This window comes from Battus philenor, unplaced genomic scaffold (assembly GCF_028537555.1).
Source record: "Battus philenor isolate CCGP_79_NKW_IND1 unplaced genomic scaffold, ilBatPhil1.0.hap1 SCAF_19, whole genome shotgun sequence".
NCBI lineage: Eukaryota > Metazoa > Arthropoda > Insecta > Lepidoptera > Papilionidae > Battus > Battus philenor.
The window spans coordinates 7,700,514-7,720,500 of record NW_027181681.1 but is presented as its reverse complement, the minus strand read 5'-3'; the positions used below and the strand labels follow the sequence as shown (position 1 = coordinate 7,720,500).

Sequence of the window (19,987 nt, the reverse complement as noted above, 5' to 3'; positions counted from 1 at the left end):
TTCTCTACTCGTCGCAAAATCAACAATTAAAACATAACACTTGCAATGCCAAACGCCTTTTGCAAAACATTCACAACATCGACACAGTAAGTAAATGTTAGTGAGTAAGGGGTTATTCATTACGTACGGCACTTAAATTATAACTTTTCTAAACCTACCCTTCTTTGTTGTCACGCCACACTACTTTCTGCGATTCTCCTTAGAAATATTACCTTACAATAACTAGACCTCCTGCCCTCTGAATACTACATATTAAAAAAAAATTCTTTCAAAAACGTCATTTAAATAAAGTTAAAAATCTTTGAAATAGAAGAACAAATTAATAATTCCTTCATTGGTTGGATGTCCAAGTGTTTTTTATACTAAATTATCTATAATAGTCACTGAAGTATCTTAATGTTGATCGCCAAGTTTTCTTGGACCACCCCGTGTCAATTCTTACCCCCCTCCTCCCTCCATCGCCTTCTCAGTGAACGTAATTTATGTACAGCAACATTATACTATTGAATGACAACCTTCCAATAGTCTCATATTCCGTCCATTAGATATGGAACTCCTGACACCGCAGGATACGTTTTATGTTGAGTGATAACATACTGCGTTTATAGTTTGACTATTAAATTTTACTTTATTCTATATTACTTGTACAATATCATATACTTCATAAATTTGCTTTATCCTAAAATCTGTCTTTTGCAAAGTGAAAGTGTCATTTTCTGGAAGACAGATTTCATCCCGTGACTCAGTACTTAAAAGGGGAAAATAAATGATATTATAAAACAGACAAAAAATGCATAATATTATTTAGATTTAAATTTTTACGTATTCCATACAAATTAACGTTTTGGCATAAATTTAAATAGATATCAAATATTAAATAGCTTCTATCCGAAAAAAATAAAAATATTGCGAATTATATAATAACACTGGAGCGAAGACTAACTGCGTAATGGTTAATAGTGACCAGTTGAGAGATCTTGCACCTCCCGTTACCTTATCTACTAATGGAGGCTGCATAATGTATCTATTACTAAGTAGACACAAACTTGTTACGGAGCGCGAGTTCATTGTCTCCTACAAGGTTTCAATACTATATGAAATAAACAAATGAATTTTATAAAAATTAATTAAGTTTTATTGGTACTGCTGGTTTGGTAAGGTAATAAGAAAGTCAAAACCAGAATAAAATACAAAATTTACACTGCCTTATCTCTTTTAACTTTAAATAGGTCTCTGACGAAAAAGAAATGGTAAATGTTCCTAAAATTGATTAACAATGACCTAAATATGAACAAAATAATTGTAATAATTGACTGTAGTTGTTTTTACTAATTATATTCCCTACTTGATTAACGATCTTTGAGTATTAACAAGCTTAAGGTAGTATCAATAGCCTTAATATAAAATCTAAACTGAACTTAGCGTAAACATTTATTTTATTATGTAGATAATTTTATGAAACTGATATTTCCTTTAATATTTTTTAAGTCATTGACCCAACTATGATGGTTATCCAACAAACAATCATCCTGATCAAATTTTCAAAATAAATTGAAATACTAGAACTTATGAAATTTTTGTGACCAGCATTCGTTACGTGCTGCCTCTCGCAGGACCCGTTGAAAATATTTCCAGCGAACTTAAGTGTTGTTCTATCCTAATCTCCTATCTAAACCTTTTGGCTCCAACGGCCGTTTATTCCACGTGAAATATGTTACGCCTACCGCCACTTTAAACAAGCAATTCTTCAAGCTATATACCTCTCCTGCGATGATGGTGACTGCTCAATCATAGGTCTTTATTGCTGTTTTTAATATCATCTAACAGTCAGAGTATAAGACAGTAAAAGTATAAAAAATGATCATTTTTGAACAGTATTAGTACAATAACGCAATATTTAACTTTACCTGTCCCCAATCGCTGTAGTACCAAACGGGTGTGCAATCGCCGATGCAATCTCGTTCATGTTCTGGCTTAGCATCTTTGCATGCTGAATCTCTTAGATGTCGTCCGCTACCGCCAATGCAGAGAACTCCTCGAATTTGTTTACCGCCACACTTTGACGAGCAAGGGGACCATTCACCTTAAATATTATTGATAATAATTGAAGGAAATACCATGAATTATCTTTGAGTAATTCTTAATCCATAATTTTAAAAAAATGAAGAATAATGCAAGAGATTTAGTACCAGTAAACCACCGTCCCTCGTGAGGTATGCATGATATACTTGGAGTGCAATTTCGAGAAGCTTCCGGCGATTTCAAAGGCGAACATCCTGACGGATCGCTACATCTTACACTTCGAGTTTGTATTCCACCACCGACACACCATCCGATACACTAAAAAAATATTTCCTTTTAATTCAAATCTGAATGTAATTTTATCTTTTATATAAATAGTTAATGAAAAATATTATTAAAAAGCAACAGGTTAATAAATAAATAATAAAAATACCTCAGACCAATCAGCGGAGAGCCAACCCGCAGTTGCACTGAAGCTGTATTCCGGTCCCACATCGATATCCGAACTATTGACTGTTATTGTATAAACAGGTCCCTCTCGGAAGGTGGCGGTTTGTTCACGCAGTCGTACAACACGCTTCGCTTCGCTAGTGTCATATTCGGAACAATTTGGTACGTTGCACTTCTCAGTCGTAGAAGGTTTCGGTGGAGGACACCTCTGGTCACTAACCTAAAACCGTTACATATCCACTATAGCTAAAGCTCAATATCTACAAGCTGTCCCACGGAATCATTATTTAAAATAAATAGCAATTAGTATTAGCGTCCAACTGAATTTATCGTCTTTTAAAGTGTTAAAAATATTTCTTTATGTATCACCAAAGTATAAAGTTACAATAATAAAAATGTTTGATATAAATATTAATCAATGTCCAAACTGACCTTCGTAATCCCTCTTGAGTGATCTTGTACACATCCAACAATTCTTGTACGAGTAGCTGGACCGCATTGTGGACAAGTTGACCAGGAGGCAGTTCTCCATCTCGGAGGACATGCAACGAGTCCACATCGACGTCTCTTTGCTGGTGGAACTGATCCCGGGCAGTGCACTGATGAAATTTCTTTATCCGCTTCATCTGAACTTTCTTCTACACATCGATACTTTCCTACCTGTATAAAATTGAATTGAACTTTGTTATTGAATTAAAAATTGTCACGTTTTGAGCAATGTTCATTAATCCTACCTGGAAACCACCTCCGCAGCTTCTGGAGCACTGAGTGTACGACGTTACCTTCCACAAAAATCTACGCGTACCAACTAAGTTTTCCTCCAGAGATTTTTTAGAAGTGGGAATTTCTTTTGATACTCCGATAACATCTGGATGCTTGTCATTTATACTGAACCTCGGATAAGAGTCGTAACCGTGATGTTTTCTCGTATGTCTCGTAGTAGTTGTTTGTTGCACTTCTTCAAAGTTCGATTTAGTTATGGACTCTACGTCCAATTCGCCTGGTAGATAATCCGTGAGATATTCATATTTAATATTAGGATTTGGTTCTGTATATAAAATCTGAAACGTTACTTATTTTAATACAAATAAAGCGGCTTATTAAGCGAAATTATCTTATTGCGTCAAACCATACCATAATATCTATAGGATAATGAATAGGCCCATGCGTAAATACTGAGTCCAAGCCGTTTATTCGCGTGTATATAAACCGTGCACCAACGGCGTCGTAAGTCCCAGGTGAACTTATAGCGAATTCTCCATTTATTAAATAAGTTCCGTTTGTTTTTTTTAACGCTGAAATATGAAACATTAACAATTACTCTACATACGCTTCTACATCCAAACATTCAGGGATATTGATTAGTATGCTCGACTAAGTTACACAACTTCATCTAAATAGACAAAATAATCCAGTTATGTCTATCACTGACCTTGTATTTCTATCGTGTGTTAAGGATACTAAAAACCAAATCATCAGTAACAAGATTAATGGACGTATTGAGTAAAACTGGTCATAGGTTTTTTTTTTTGTTAATTCTCAAAAACTTTTTGTTGTAATTAATACATTTGTAACTTTCTGATTAATTCAAAGATGGATAAAATTATAGAGCAAATTAATACATATTATCCAAACGCAAATTTAAAAAAGTATGGGTTCGTTGCCAATTTAATTTAAATATGGTGTAGATAGTTTACAAATTTAATCATCATTATTTCAGCCGTAAGACATTCTCTCCTAGATCAAAGATTTACAGTAGGACCAATTAAAAGCGACCTACAAGTAAATAATATATACATACTATTTCATATCTCATGACATCATAAAATTTTGACACACCTTTCCTTGTTACGGCTTTTCTATGTTTATTATAAATAATAAAATACATCAAATAAATCCAAAACATTGTTAAATATAAAATAACTTGAAATTGTACTTATACTCAACTTCTCTAGTACAGAAAATAAACAATAGTAAAGTATTCGTAATCAGTTTAAAATGTACAATTCACTAGTTTTAGGACAACATTGCTATTGTAGAAGTTGGCGAATGATTTATTGCCCCATTCTATCTACGACTGATTGATAAGTACGACGAGCCTCATGTTTGCGGACCATTTGCCTTCATCAAAGGATCATTCAATATCGTGAATTAATGAATAAACCTCGAATGCAATAGCTAACTCATGTCAGCAAGGATTCATAGATTCACTCGCGCGAATAATCTTCTGAAGCTAGTTTACTATTCTATAAATAGAGACGATACTTGATATCAGCAAGTTGATATTCCTTTTTATTAATCACATTTACATGATACATATTCATTTTCGTAATTAAATTAAAAAAGTTTCATTTAAAAGTTTAATTTATATGTTAAAAATTTTCTTAACTCTCTCATTCATTGTTTCGCGGTTTTTTTTTGCTTTTTAATTGATTTAATTACTTATAGTCAGCCTGCCTGATGATATGAGCGCGTTAACGAAAAAATAAGCAAGATTGTTTTTTTTTCAAGCTCTTAGAGCAGCTAGTTGGAAACTATCTCTGCGGAAAACTCTTTTTATCTATCCCTTACACGGGATAAGTTATAAGTATAAAAGCTGTAAAAAGGTAAATTTATAATTCACTTTTACTGCGATAGGCCTATAACTTCTGGCAGTACAAAGTCTGCAGGGACTGATAGTAATCATTAATTAATGAGATAATCTAAATTTTTAAAACGCTTTTTCTTTCTGTATTATAATTACGTTATTTATTATTTCTGATACCATTGATTTTTGGATAGGATGCACCTTACATTAATTGACCGTAAATATAAAGTTATTTTCTAGTTTTTTACGTACCTGTAAAAATTGAAAAAAAAATCATATAAAAGTAAAATATCAAAATCTTTTTAGTTTGAGGGTAAAAATTGGTAAAAATTATTTGAATACAAACCAATGTAGTTATCGCTGGGCACAAGCTCAGTGACGTTGAGCCGGCAGGCGCCTCGGGGTACAGTGCTCACATACGAGTACCCGAGAGGTAGGCGCGAGCGCGTGAACAGCCCCGACACAAGCCGTCGGCCGCATCTTGGCTCCACGCTATCGGCCCGTGCGAGCACCGACTCACGACCCACCGCCTTGCAAAATATGCTTCAATTCATACAATGTACAAACCTAACATACAAATAAAATACCCTTTCGAAAAATTGTGTATTATTCTATACTTTTATGGTCAAATATAATTTTAAAGTGATATCTGCATTCTTTGTAAATTTTTAACTTAACATTCATCATTAAAATTAAGTGGTTATGTGAGGATACTTACGACAGAGATTATAAATGTAGGATAATTTTGAGTGTTTTGTAATCGAATTAGTATTTAATTTTTAACATATATTTTCTGCAGTTGTCAATAAATATTATGTAGCTTACACTAACAATAGCAATATTTCTAAATACCAAAAATGCCCTGTTAAACATCAGGCGCGACACAGGAAAGAGCGACAGTGGTCGCTAGATCTGCGGTTTAAAGTTTTCTCCTTAGTTATCGTGCTATTTAGTTACGATAACAGACCCACCTATTGAAAACTGCGTCATAATCTTCCTATGTTCCCGACAATCACCTTGACAAGCTATAGATATATGGTCAGAGTCACACGTTTAAAAATTCAGAACATTGTTATAAAGGATAAAGAGTTTTATCTGCATTTTCGAATAGGTTGTACCATACATAAATACACCACAAAAGGGTTATACATTCAATCCTTTTACACTTTTACCCAATGACCTGTATATTGTACTAATAAGATTTTAATATTTAAGTAAAACTAAATACATAAGAAAATATTGAATGCTTCTTAGGTAGCTTTTATAACCAATTAACACTTAAGTGTTTCTTTTCACGTAGTCCGTACAGCACGATGAAAAGTAATATTTTCTTGTGTTAAAACATAATAAATATTCACTAATAGTAAATGGTTTTTATGTCAAAACCTGTCATATGATAATTAGCCATTAGTCAAAAATATTAATATTATATTACATAAAATATTATTTTTTTCTTGTTATCGGTTAAAAGGGTTTATCCTTGTATTAATCTCTATGGTGTCCAAATAAAAACAAAATAACATCTTTTAGATAGAGCAAATTTAAATATTTATAAAAGAATTCTTGTGTGTATATACACACCTTTCAATTTTGAATGCTTAGTAAAAAACAATCAGAAAAATAAAGCCAGGTGATTCAAACGAATTTGAATTTATTTATCAAGCTTTCTAAAAACAGTTGACCGTAGTCGAAAGTCAACATTAATCAAACACCAACATAAATAACCAAGAAGGGAAGTCACAGCACCAATTAGATACCAGAGACATCTTTATGGTGCGACGGGCCGACACTATTGATGCCAGTCGGCGACAACCAAAACACAATGCTACATAATGTTAATGGCTTAGTGCCCGCATTGTTCAGCAGCTGGATCACAAAATCTATTTTCATTTTGTTGTATTGCATAGATTCAACTGTCAAGTGGTTGATTAAATTTCTTAAGTTCTATATTTCAAGTAACAAAAAGTATTTGCGATTATATGATAACATGAAAACTTCGTTTTTATTCGAATAAAAGCAAGTATGCAATACAGTACAGTAGTATTTTTAAAAGTGAAATTACAATAAACAGGTTCGTTGTTTACAGAGAGTTATTCGGTCTTTGTAGCTAATTGACATTTACAATAACCCGAATAAAAAAAAACTTACATAAAGGCCATAAACTAAGTATTTGGGAAACTTTGTTGTAATAAGTAAATTGACAACAAAACCATTGCTTTAATAACAGAAACTGTAAAGACAGCTGAATATCATATTTATAGCGACTTCCAAAAACTGACATCTGCAAAACCTAAGAATTTTATGTGACGAAGAATTATCCACTTACAACTGGAATATTCAGTGAATTGATCTGTTAAGAGATTATTAAAATTTTTGCTTACTCATGGAGCGAATATATGCATGGCGCCATAGCAATGAGCATTCGAGGAAATTCACTCTTAATAAGCAAAATGATTACAAGATATGTGCGTAGTATTTTTTACGTATTCGAATGTGTTCGCAAATGTGGTTTTTATTTTTATATCGGCTACTGGCAAATATGTATTTGCATTTTATCAAGCTGAATAATAATTTACATATCGTTGTCTTCTTACCAGTTTATTCTTCAACATTTTATTGTATCTGTAAGTATTTCTACATTTCTCAACATGTGTTCAATAGTTATATTATGTAAATGTTCCTGCAGATTATCGGTGCAAAGTTATTTGTTATACCTAATAAAAATTCCTTTTTATCGTTTGCAGATATTACATTCCAGCATCATTGATGAGTCCATTTACAATTAAGCAATTTATGTAGAATTTTTTAAAAGTAATATTTAAAATGGTAATAACTGTCACGCGTAAAACAAGTTTGTAATTTAGTGTAGTTTTTTTTTAATCATGATTGGCAACAATATTTCAAATTCGCAAAATATCCTCAATAAAATCATAAATTAATGTGTTATATTATAACATCGTCGTAATTTTTTCGAATTTAAAAGTGACAGAAATAATTATTTAATATATTCTTTTAAACTATATTTTCACTATCGTAAAGTGCTGCTTTCAACGGTTGCAGTAGTATATTTGAAGGTTTAGATCAACTGACAAATATGCCTAAAAGTAATCAAATTGTAATTTAAAACAAATGTTCAATATGGCAAACACAACATGGCGCCCTGGTTGCAAATGAGTGGTGTAATTTAGTGACATAAATGTCAAACTAATGGTTATAATACATTAAAGGCCTAATTTAATGGCAATTTTATTATCACGTCTTTGTCTTGGTCGAGTTTTCGAGGCAACTTTGTCGTTCTTAATATCATTCTTATGGACCACCGTAAAAGCTTCGGCTTCTTTATTTACATTTAATGACCGTATCTAAACATACATTTATAAGCAAACAATGAAAAATGTTTATTGTGTACATTAAGCACGGCTCCTGAGGGAGTCCCCGGGCTTAGTTACTCCAATCCGATAATAACTCCATGTAGCGCGAACCGAGGCTACTGTGGAGTCTAGTTACTAAATACGACGTTAAACTAAGTGCCCTCTGCAGCCTACCACTCGAACCCGGGATATATACATATGACACTTGCTTCATTTCAGTATTAATAACAAACATATTCATTTAATATCATGCAGTGGTCATAAAATCGTACATGAGAAGTTTATATGAGATAATTACCCTTTCGTACTATTGTCCTTAGAAATTTATTACCTCTCATATAATACAGCTGAGATAAAAATAAAAATGTCCTATTCGAAAATTTCTTTACATAAACATGTGTAAAATAATTTCTTAGCGTTCTGTTTAAGGCACTGCTAAGTATTCTGTTTAATATCCACTCGTAAATATTTATTATTTTATATAGCATTGATCAATAGATTTACATATGTTTATTCTTTACATAAGGAATTATCCTAATAAGGAGTAAATTCATAATTTTATTCACCAACATCTCTTCGTCAAAATACGAATAACATGTTTTGTGAGCCATGTTTGATTTAAGACATTTATTTTTCATTATAATTAATATATAAATTTATATTAAACAACAATTCATTTAATAATATTTTGATATTAATATATATAGTGGCATCAAAACTTAACTTTATACGGTTAAATCTTTAATGCCGGTGAATTTTATCCAATGATATTAATCAAATAATTGTTGGAGAGGTGTGAAGAAGTAAATCAAATGAAATAGTAATTGAAAACGTCTACTAATAGCCTATTAATAAGGATTATTTGTGAGTTAACAAATTACCTCTCATTGAAAAACTAAAATTAGGTTTAAATTAGTAGGCTTATTAAAAAAGTTGCACTCGGAGACGAAGGTAATTTGTGTGAGTAATGTTTTGTTTATGTTTATTAAACTCATAAAATACCGCTTTGCAAAGTTAAACGTATAAAAAACTAACTTACTCAAATAATAATTAAGTTAATGACTTTTTAAAATTAACAATTTGTTTATAAATGATAATGAATTATAATAAATAAAGCGCATTTAATAATAATATCGAAGACGATATAAAAGTAAAGATTAAAAACAATTTTAATCTTTAACATCAACATATATGGTTCTTCTATCTCAAACATGTTATGGATAATATATCATTGCTTTTATTTCGGAGTTAAAATTGTCATAGTCATTATTTAATGACTAATCCATTCGATTACGTTCAATATTGTCATAAAATACATGCAAAACAATGCTACTTTGATTTAAAATACACATGCAATTAAATAACATCCCTAGCTTGTGTACTATATATATATGGCAACAAAAAAACATACCTAGGTTAAATATGTGAACACTTACCCATATTACACAAATGTAGACAAAGGACACATAAGACACCATCTCGTTGACGCATTCAATGTTAATTAAATAAATGTTGCAACGTTGTTACAGTCTAAATTACACTTGAACCAACAACAGCATATTCGTATACACTTTTCATTATGAATTCTTTTATTAAAAAAAGTTATTTATTTTAGTAATTGGCAACGACTTGTTTAAGGTTATTAATAAGAGTTACTGTAACTTTATGTAAAACTTGAAGGTAAAGGTAGGTTTTAGATAAAATGGAGGAATAACGAAGACCTAGACTGATGGAAGAAATCACGTTTTGTGATAAGACCGCCAATCGTTAATTCTTATGTTTATTGATGTGAAGAGAGTAAATAAACTGAGAAAAAACATACTGACAGTTACAAAGAATTTAAACTATGAAACATATGTACAAAGGTTGTAAACGGGATTGCAAATATATAATTGAACGATGCAGTTATGCTTTGTGTCGATGGCAGATTGCTTTATTGTTTGCATGAATCGTAAGTGCTGCCAGTAATATCCCTTTGATCTCGCTACAGGAATCGGTGTGAGTACGGCGTTCTAATCCTTATTGATATCTTTATAATACTACCGCGAGCCATTTTAGTTATGCCATTTATATTCTCTTCGGCTATCGAGTTCACGATATTTCTATTAAATTATATGTAAATCTCTCTAACACGATTTTCTCTTAAATGTAATCATAATTTGTTCCACATTCCTCTAATAAGTACAAGGACAATGTTACTATCAATGTTTATTTAATATACTATTAACGGATGTAAAACAACAAAACCAATATAGTGGCCATAAAATCCGTTCCTACATTCTACCTATTAAAATGTTTGACCGTCCAAACGTAATATTTTTAAATTGATTATTACTAAATAAAACTAACATTCGTAATGGAATACTCGGTCATTTTGTATTTACCGAAATAAAAAAAAAATATTTAATATTGTTTAAAAAATTTATAAATATGGTTAATATACAAATTGATTGGAAAAATAATCCTCTTAATACTTACGCTTGAGAATTTACTATGCATAGATTTTCTTCATCTATGACACAATATGATGATGATCTAACCTGTAGCCTATATTCTGACAGTTTTAATTGCATTTAAACCTTGGTTATGTATATGGTGTACCATTTTCTATGCCCCATAACTAAAAACAAAATCATGCTAAAATCATAATAGACTGTAGACTGGCGCCAAGCTCTCAACCGGATTCACTAAAGCTAACTGGATCCGTAGCGCGGTGATAATCCTAAACGTCGAGTCGTATTAACCGTTGTTCTCGACATTTTATGCTCAACAAACCTATCTAAACTTACTTTACTTACTTGATAATATCATTTATTAACTTCCATGGGTGTTATTTACCATGTATAAAGTTATTAATTTTTTTTTATCAAATAGTAATAACTAAATTACCAAATTTGTTTACATACTTTATTGTTTTCTTTTTACTTGACATTTTCGATTCGTTTTCGTATATATCCCGATTTTTGTCGACCGTGTTTACAATTTTCGCAAGGAACTTATGAAAATCATATTAAAATTAGCCCCTTTATGTTACTAATTAGGGCACAAAATTCTCAAGTCGTGATAGAACAGACCAATTTTCATACAATTATTTGCGAATCGTAATTAAACACGTAAGCTATAAAATTTAAACTAATGAGTATCTTTATTCAAATAGGCATTTACGTGCGTATTTGAGTCGTCGATTATTTTTACTTTATAAGTGATAAGCTAGCAACGGGACAGAACGCTCATCTCTTGGGAAAAGCTGTGCATAAAGGTATTAAAAAATAATCTCTATGGAAAATATATAACAAGTGATACAAGTATACATTTAGTTAATTTTCGTGGTAATTCTTTAAAATTTGATGAGTAATTTGTGACTGTACTTATCAATATTTCTTTTGGACTCTCGTTAGTTAATATTGATCAGAGCTACCTTTCAAGACAATATTTCTTTCAAATATAGTGATAAAAAAGGATAAGGGAGCTCAGATATATTTATCAAGAGCCACAGGTTGGGAACCCCTTTTCTAATTTTATTCAATAAATGTTACAATAATTTTTAATAGTTTTCCTCCGTAAAATTATTCTTTATCTAATTTTGAATTGTTTTCATACTCTCTCAAGTAACTTGACTATGTTACTGCTGCCTAAACAATTTAATAAGCTGCGCTACTTACATCATAATTTATAATTATGAAAGAAAAATTATTTATACTATTTTCCTTTTTGACTTGCCTTGAAGCAATCTGAAAATGAATACTCAAAATAACTATATTCTCCAAAGTAAAATATCAAATGTACTGAATGTCTAATCCATTAAAACATCTACATTAAACAGTGCCAAGTTTACCACGCTTAATGTTTAGTCGTTAAAGAGAGTGACATGTAAAAAGTCACAACTCCATTGTACGCAGCTAAGAAAAGAGATTAATAGGTGCTGAGGACCACGGGGTCAAAAATTTACGATGTTTTGAACAAGACAGTTATGTCGTAACATTTGTTGTCGCGTTTCAGTACGCTAACCGACTTTGAGATCATAATCAAAGAACATACTTGCCGTATGAATGGTCGAATCTACGGCGGTGTTAATCAAAATAGAGATATCATAAAAGTTAAATGAACGAGGCATTGTAAATAATATAATACCTGATATCTCGTACACTGTATCGCCGCATTTGTAAATACAAAAGAAAATCGTTGGACTTTATAATAAATGTGTCATCAAGAACAACTGCCAAAACCGTGAAAATAGACAGTTATAAAAACGAAGAAAAATTTGCAGCCGTCGCACCAATAATAATTTCGAAGAACGTGAATGATGATTAATGGTTATACGTCAAAATTGAGATGTCGTTTGTACTTAGATATAGAACGCGGCCCACTAGGGCTGGCTCTTTAATTGTAGACGATCTAATTAATAAGGTTTCAAGAGTAAAAATTGAGTTGTTCTGTTGTTAAATTTCCTTCGAACTTTGAACGTTTTAAAAAACAGTTTCATGATTTTTTATATGTTTAGTTACTCTTTTTTAAGGCATTTTCTAAGGGAAAGTCAAAAGAATTTGAACTTTACGTTTGTGCGCAGGACGTACATGGTAGGTTATTACTATGTTTTCTCTGTAAAACAAGGGTGGTGAAAAAACATAATTAAATTAAAATTAAACTATTACATAAACAACTATTATTTTTAAAAACAAGTGTCGATAATAAATTTAAAAATATATTTTTTTAAGATAAATAACCTTGACATACAAAAATATTAAATGTTATCATCTTAAAGGGAATAAAATGGTACAACTAATAATTATAAACAGTTTCTTAACAATCCAAAATTGATTTTATGAGAAAGTTCCGCCTACAACTACAATAAATCACTCCTTAAAGGGACCGTTTACCTGACATTTTTATTTCTTCGATAACAGCAGCCCTAAGGCATGAATAGACGTCGTAATGGACCTTGCACTAACCCCAATTTGTTGTTTGCTACTTTTAAATAGTGTTTAGTTTAATAATAGTCGTACTTTAATAAACTCCTAACGCAAATTAACACTGTGTACAGAATGACGCTACTCAAATTAAACCAGTCACCGTCGCCACTTGACCGCGCACACCATATGCACTTTCATCAATTTCTGCTTAGCAATTATTACTAATTTTTCCGTTCGCTGTATGTACAAAAATATTTTGAGAATCACATATAAAAGTATTCTATAACAAAAATATATTTTGAGATTATTAATCGATACAAGACGAAAGAAAGAATTTCAAATGAATATATTACTCAAGAATAATAAAAATTTTGTACCAAATATTACATATTCAAAAATTTAATATACGAATTTCTTTATTTTTTTTTCTTTAAAAATATCTGTAGTAATTCTTGTATCAAATAAATAAATAACATTTAAAAATAAAAATGTAGTCTTGAATTTTCTAAAATTTACCGAATGTTTAATCAGTACGTGTCTAATGCGCCCAATATACCATTTACGTTTTTTTTAACGATTTAAGTAGATGATAATAATATACATAACTAATAATTTTATTGTACTAATCCTTTTATTTAGCTAAGATTAAAAAAAAATTGGTCTAAAATTTTGGAGTGAGATGAAAAACAAAAGTTAAAAATGACAACGAAACCGCAAATATTAATGAAGAATCACTGTGTAAAATAACAAAATGGATTAAAATTAATAAAAGTATGTGACTATACGATTACTTTACGATTCAATATTGTTGAATTATAAAACTATCTGAACAATAACTTCACAAAATACAACCTTCACTTAAATGGAATGCACAAAATACAATTGTCGGGACAAACATTCAAAGGACACTGCAATTTAAAGATTCTACGCTGTGATTTTCCATAAATTCCTAATCTACCTAAACTATTCTATAAATGTAAAAATAAAGCCTGCTTTTTCAAACTATACATTACTGGAATTGTTAAAACAGATATTAAATCTACAAACAATACTTTCTCTAACTTAACATATAAAATATCCCCAACGTAACACCTCAACACGCTAAGTAGCCTTTTTCGGTAAATTTATCATCGCGTGGGAAGGAAGCGCTAATAGGCTTTACGAAGATATGTTTATAACAATGCAATAGGTTCAATAAAAGTTTTTTTTAATGTTATCTTAAAAGGTATGTTAGATATTCTAATATAAATTTTAATAGTAAATGGCACAACAAAAATTTTACTTTTAACATCTACGATGTACTAGCCCTCAAATTAACATTGGATTGTCATTAGCGATGTAACTGTCACATTTCATTACCTAACGAAACGCAAGCTACAAGTCGTGATTAGAATTTTAGCATCATATATTAAATTTATTGATATTAAATTTATTCATATATTTCTTGGTTAACGTTTTTGTTCTTAAAAAATTATTTTAAATTTTTAAGAAGTTATATGGATTTAGTCATTTTTAAATATATTTGTGTATACTATTCTTTCTATAATTATTACGAAATGCGAAGATATACCTAATTATGTGTAATGTTATGAGAAAAATTATGAATGAAAAAAAAAGGAAAAAGTTTGAGAATAGGTTACTTTTAAATTTTATTCAATATCTAATAATTAAAAAACTCTTTATCTCACAGAGCAGACCTTAATAACGTTCGTTTTTTTTTCACTACCACTTTTAAAATATATATTGTTGTATACGCTTTTTCCGTTGCGTATTACGCGTTGAATCGGCGCCGCGTTGCGCGCTACTGGCGTGAAACTGGCGCCTGCCTTGCTCCCGTGCGCCCGCACGTGGAAAACCGACGAACTCATAGAATGGAAGCTGTGCCTTCGGCACACCGAATGATCATACATAGTAATAAATTAAAAAAAACAATAGGACTTCCGAGAGTTAACACTTTAAAGTTAAAAAATAGTACACCGAAAGGTAAAAGTTTTGAGGGAGCCAGAGATCGCCACGATACCCCGTCACGCGCTGCCAGAATCCAATGACTTCCCGCGACCTTGACTAAGTTGTCGGTCCACCTAACAGAGGACCTATCCCACGAAGCGTCTACACAATCCCAACTGCTAAAAATACCCTACACAGCTAAAACAGGAACAGTCCTAGAAAAAATAAATTTTTGTTTACAATCAAATGCTCTGTAACCCTCAAATGGATATAAACCAAACCATAAGGATTTGTTTCATGAATAATTATTTAACTTCCATAATAAATTTACACAAGACGTGTTTGTAAATTACCAAAATATAAATCACATAGGTGGTAGAGGAATCGTGAAGATAACATTTTTATGTAGACAAGTGACAAAGCATTTTTTTGGAAACATTTTTCAAAAAAATACTTTAGACAGCAACTACAAAAACTAAAATCTCTCAATGTACCACCTTCCTAACACTAATGTGGTGGATTTCATAAACGAATCCAGATTCAATTTCGTAAAGACCCCGTTGGTTCAAATAACTTATTCCATTGAACTTCACTCGGTCTTACTTATAACGACAAACGTTCAAATTTATCTCCAATATTTTCTCTCTTAAGTCCCCATAACAGTAAAGCCAGAGTTCTAAAATAAACGCCGGCGAGCTGTCTTAAGCTATTAATAGCTCAATTTCCATATTTCATCCTTTGTTGTGGTGAAACGATTTGCAGGAAGAGCACATTATGCCTCTGAGTATTTATTAAGACATCAATTCTAGTGTCGTCAACGTAAATTCTTACTGTATATTTATGTTTCAACAGTGTCAGTATTATGTGTCAGTATTGTATAATTTAAGTACACTAGTCTATTCATCGTCTCTTAAAACTAATGTACATTAAAGCCGAGTGTAAACATTTACAATGCCCTCCTTCTACCTGATTGCCTTAATTTGAATTACTATTAACATTATTAAAACTTAAACTAACAATTAACACAAACTCCATCTTACACTCATCTCTTAACTTACTTGAATGTTCACAGTAGTTTTCAATAACAATGGTTAGTTTCTTATGTTATAGCAATAAATGAATTCATAGTAACTAAAATATATGAATACGAATTTATTTTAGTTACTATAAAAATGTTTATTACAGAGACTTAGTATATAAAAAAATAAATAAATCTGATACAGTACATTCATTAAGCTTTCTTGTATATTAAATAAGGTAATGTGTATATTATCAGTGTTGATTCTCATTAATTATATTATAATTTTTAAATAATCATACATTTTTTCGAAGAGACAAAAATTTTGAGAGTGAAATCTTTTATAGCATATATTTCAACGGGATATTTTCAGGAATTCACGGTGTTGTCGTAAAATCGCTCCTTCACAGATAATAAATCTTAGTTTTATTGTCATTATGAATGTAATATGAAATACGTAACGAGACACAAAGTTATATAATTTATAAATAGTTGCTGTTCTCTAATCTGATTGACTAAATTGAACTTAAAAAATGCAATTTGCAAAATGCCGTAAAGTTAAAATAAAATAGGAAATGCGCAGCGATAACTGCACAACGCATTTAGACATTCAAATCATTACTTATCCTGTTTATAATCTTTAGACAGACTCTTATATGCTAAATAGTACAGAATGTTGGATTTTCTTGTTTCTCACCTGTTACTTGAATGTAATATTTTCTGGAAGAAACTCGAAGGTATAAATAATGAATTATATGAGACTGTTGAAAGTTCGGGACAATAATTATTTTGAGTTCGGAACTGATAACTGCTGAGGCCTTAAGGTGGTAGACTGAAAAAACCAGGGCCCTGTAAGCGCAGCGAAGGTCGACAACCCAAAAGTTAATAACGTCTTCGGGCGACACTGGATACATGCCACTTCTAGTTATTTGAAATATATATGGAAGGCCTACATCAAGCATGTCCTACAGATGAACAGGTGATGACGATGATGAAACAAATAATTTATAGACAAACACCAAAGAATATTTTAAAGGGTATTATTGAATAACTAGTTTAATAAATAATATTACTAAAATATCCATTATCAGGTGTCAGTATTGCAGTTCTTCCGTATTCTTGTTATAAATAATCTTTCTAAAATGAAAAGGTCAAAAAATTAAAAACAGAATACACTTTGATACCACTTCTAGCTTTTTATCATGTCGCTCGAGGCGGCCCGTCGTAATCACTGATCTGTAGAGCATACCGCCCAGCGAGACGCCCGGATCATTCCACCAACAACCTACTAGTTTCACGTTAACCTGTCACTATAGAAACCTAGTCTTCTAAATAAATCATCTTAATATTAATGGAACCCCTTGGCGTTTATTTATTAACTCCAACTTGTAATATACTCAAATTGCTGCAGAGTATAATAAAATCGAATAACAAATTTAATTCCACAGAGAGCAATTTGTAATTAAACTACACCCGAACCTGTTATTCTGCGGTATATATATATATACCACATTAAATAAACACATAATAGAATCGCAAATAAAAACTTCGAGAATACCAATAAAAATAGTTTTCACAACACGATAAAAAAGTATTATTTAGACCGTATATTCACTGCATAAATAATAAAAACCACATAAATAGTCTTTCGTAGAAAATGGCAAAACTTTATGAAGTAACTGGTAATTACTTAAACGTCTAACGAATATCCTTTGTAATGTTAAGCAGCTACTTATGACGTTGGCGTCAAAACGACTACGACCAGACTGCAATATCGGAAGGGGCATTGTCCCATGGGTATATAACAAACATTGCCGCTCTGAGAACATGGCCCCTGACATGCTTGGCGGCGAATGTACTAAGAATTAGAGTAGAACTCGTATCCTGAAAGAGGTTCTCGCAGCAGTCTTATATTGTACATACTTATTACACTATACACACACACACACACACACACACGTGTAGTCTACCTTCGTGTGAACGTCTTCGTTTAACTGGCTAAACAGACCTTGTTCCATTTTGTAAGTTTGTGGGCCCTTCAGTTCTGCAAACTCAGTTCCAATCAAGCTGCAAAATCCTCCGGGCTAGCAGCATTACCATCAACACACACAATATGTAAGAAGTTGCTAAAAATTATAACTTGAAAGATTTTTTTATTTAAAAGTTTAATATGAATATAATGTTCTTTGAGAATATTAAATTTGGAATAAAATCCTGTATTACCACGAAAATTTCAATCGAAGACAGAAGTCATCATAAATTAAGCAAAAACATTGAAAGCAATTAGTCGGTGATAACGGCTTACAACATTAACCTGGATTTAAACAGCTCAAATGGCTTGATTGAAAACAAATGTCTATTTATTAGAATTGGCGAGATCATTAGTTTGCCGTGAGTAAGAGCGAGTTCAAAGGTGGCGCCACGGTCCTGCGGCTTACGATATGAAGCAATTATTTAAACTATGTGCTAAAGAGTTATACCGCCATTACTATTAATAACAAATGGTCCTTTGTAACAGCGCTAAATTAAGTTTCAATGTATATATTATGAGATAAACCTACAGGATGAATGCACCTATTTCCAATCACGTGTATGATCACACTGAAATATATAATGATTTTTAATTGAAATTCAATAGATCAATCACTTCTGCTGGTACAAAATCTGCAGGGACAGATAATAAACGATAGTTATTTTATACATAGTAACCTAAATTTTAAAAGCGCTTTCTCTTCCTCTGTTGTAATTAAGGTACTTATTATTTTTGAAAAAAAAATTTGGATCGGATACCATACATTAACTGACAGCAAATGTTCGCCCTTTAAATCGTTTACACTTAAAACAAATCACTTGTATATATTATTTATTTATTTATTAAAATTACTTTTTATAAATTTTATGTATAACGTCGAGCTTAGAGCCGTAGGCATTCTCTACCAGGTGACCGTTAGGCGATGCAGAGATAAATTAATAAAGGTAGGTGAAACGATTTAGTGCCATAAAAAATATAAAGTAAAATAAAAAATAAAATCAATTTTAATGGCACGTGAAGGAATTCCTTAGTTATTAATTTTTTTATAAAAAAAAGCTATCTATCTAACTATATAGGAAGACACTAAATTATTTAGCCTCTTACAGCTTGTACCAATGTTGTTTGCCTAAAAAACAGATGAAAAATCACACGGTTTTTTTATAGATTGCAGTTTGGAGTTGCATCGTACACACATTAATGAAACACGGTGGTAATCCATATATTTATTGTATGAATTCCTCGCATTCATAAAGAGCTTTTTAGTCGTTTTTAAAGCGTATAGTAAAGTGGAATAGTCCACATCGATGTTCAAAACAACTTCTCTTAAATCGTACTAATCTTAAACTAAGTAATAGTTATAGTTAAAATATTACCCTACTTCAAACATCACCTGACGCTCTCATTCTCCTCCTAAGAGATCAGGCTGTAATCCGGCAGAGGAACCGAATTAGATTAGGTTTATGTCACCTATCATTTACTATAATGGCCTTCCAATATATCGATTTTCTAATAATAAATATCTCCTACTGTTACAGATTAAACTTCGATTTTATTTTTTAATATAATTATAACACATTTAAACAGTTTTGCTGTTTAATGGACTGTTTGTGAAGGTTTGCTTTCATCTGCCGAGAAAGAGTCAATACCGAA

General features: G+C 31.3%; 1 protein-coding gene across 1 annotated transcript in view; it reads right to left on the bottom strand.

Annotated features, from left to right (window-relative positions):
- LOC137921470 (thrombospondin type-1 domain-containing protein 4-like) overlaps positions 1 to 19,987 on the bottom strand; it is a 54,916-nt gene that overhangs the window by 2,758 nt on the left and 32,171 nt on the right. The window contains exons 8-14 of the mRNA XM_068764240.1: positions 5,406 to 5,589; positions 3,607 to 3,767; positions 3,207 to 3,533; positions 2,905 to 3,132; positions 2,456 to 2,692; positions 2,190 to 2,340; positions 1,908 to 2,083 (exon numbers count right to left, since the gene is read on the bottom strand). Coding sequence (XP_068620341.1) covers positions 1,908 to 2,083; positions 2,190 to 2,340; positions 2,456 to 2,692; positions 2,905 to 3,132; positions 3,207 to 3,533; positions 3,607 to 3,767; positions 5,406 to 5,589 — 1,464 coding nt within the window. The remainder of the gene's footprint in view (positions 1 to 1,907; positions 2,084 to 2,189; positions 2,341 to 2,455; positions 2,693 to 2,904; positions 3,133 to 3,206; positions 3,534 to 3,606; positions 3,768 to 5,405; positions 5,590 to 19,987) is intronic.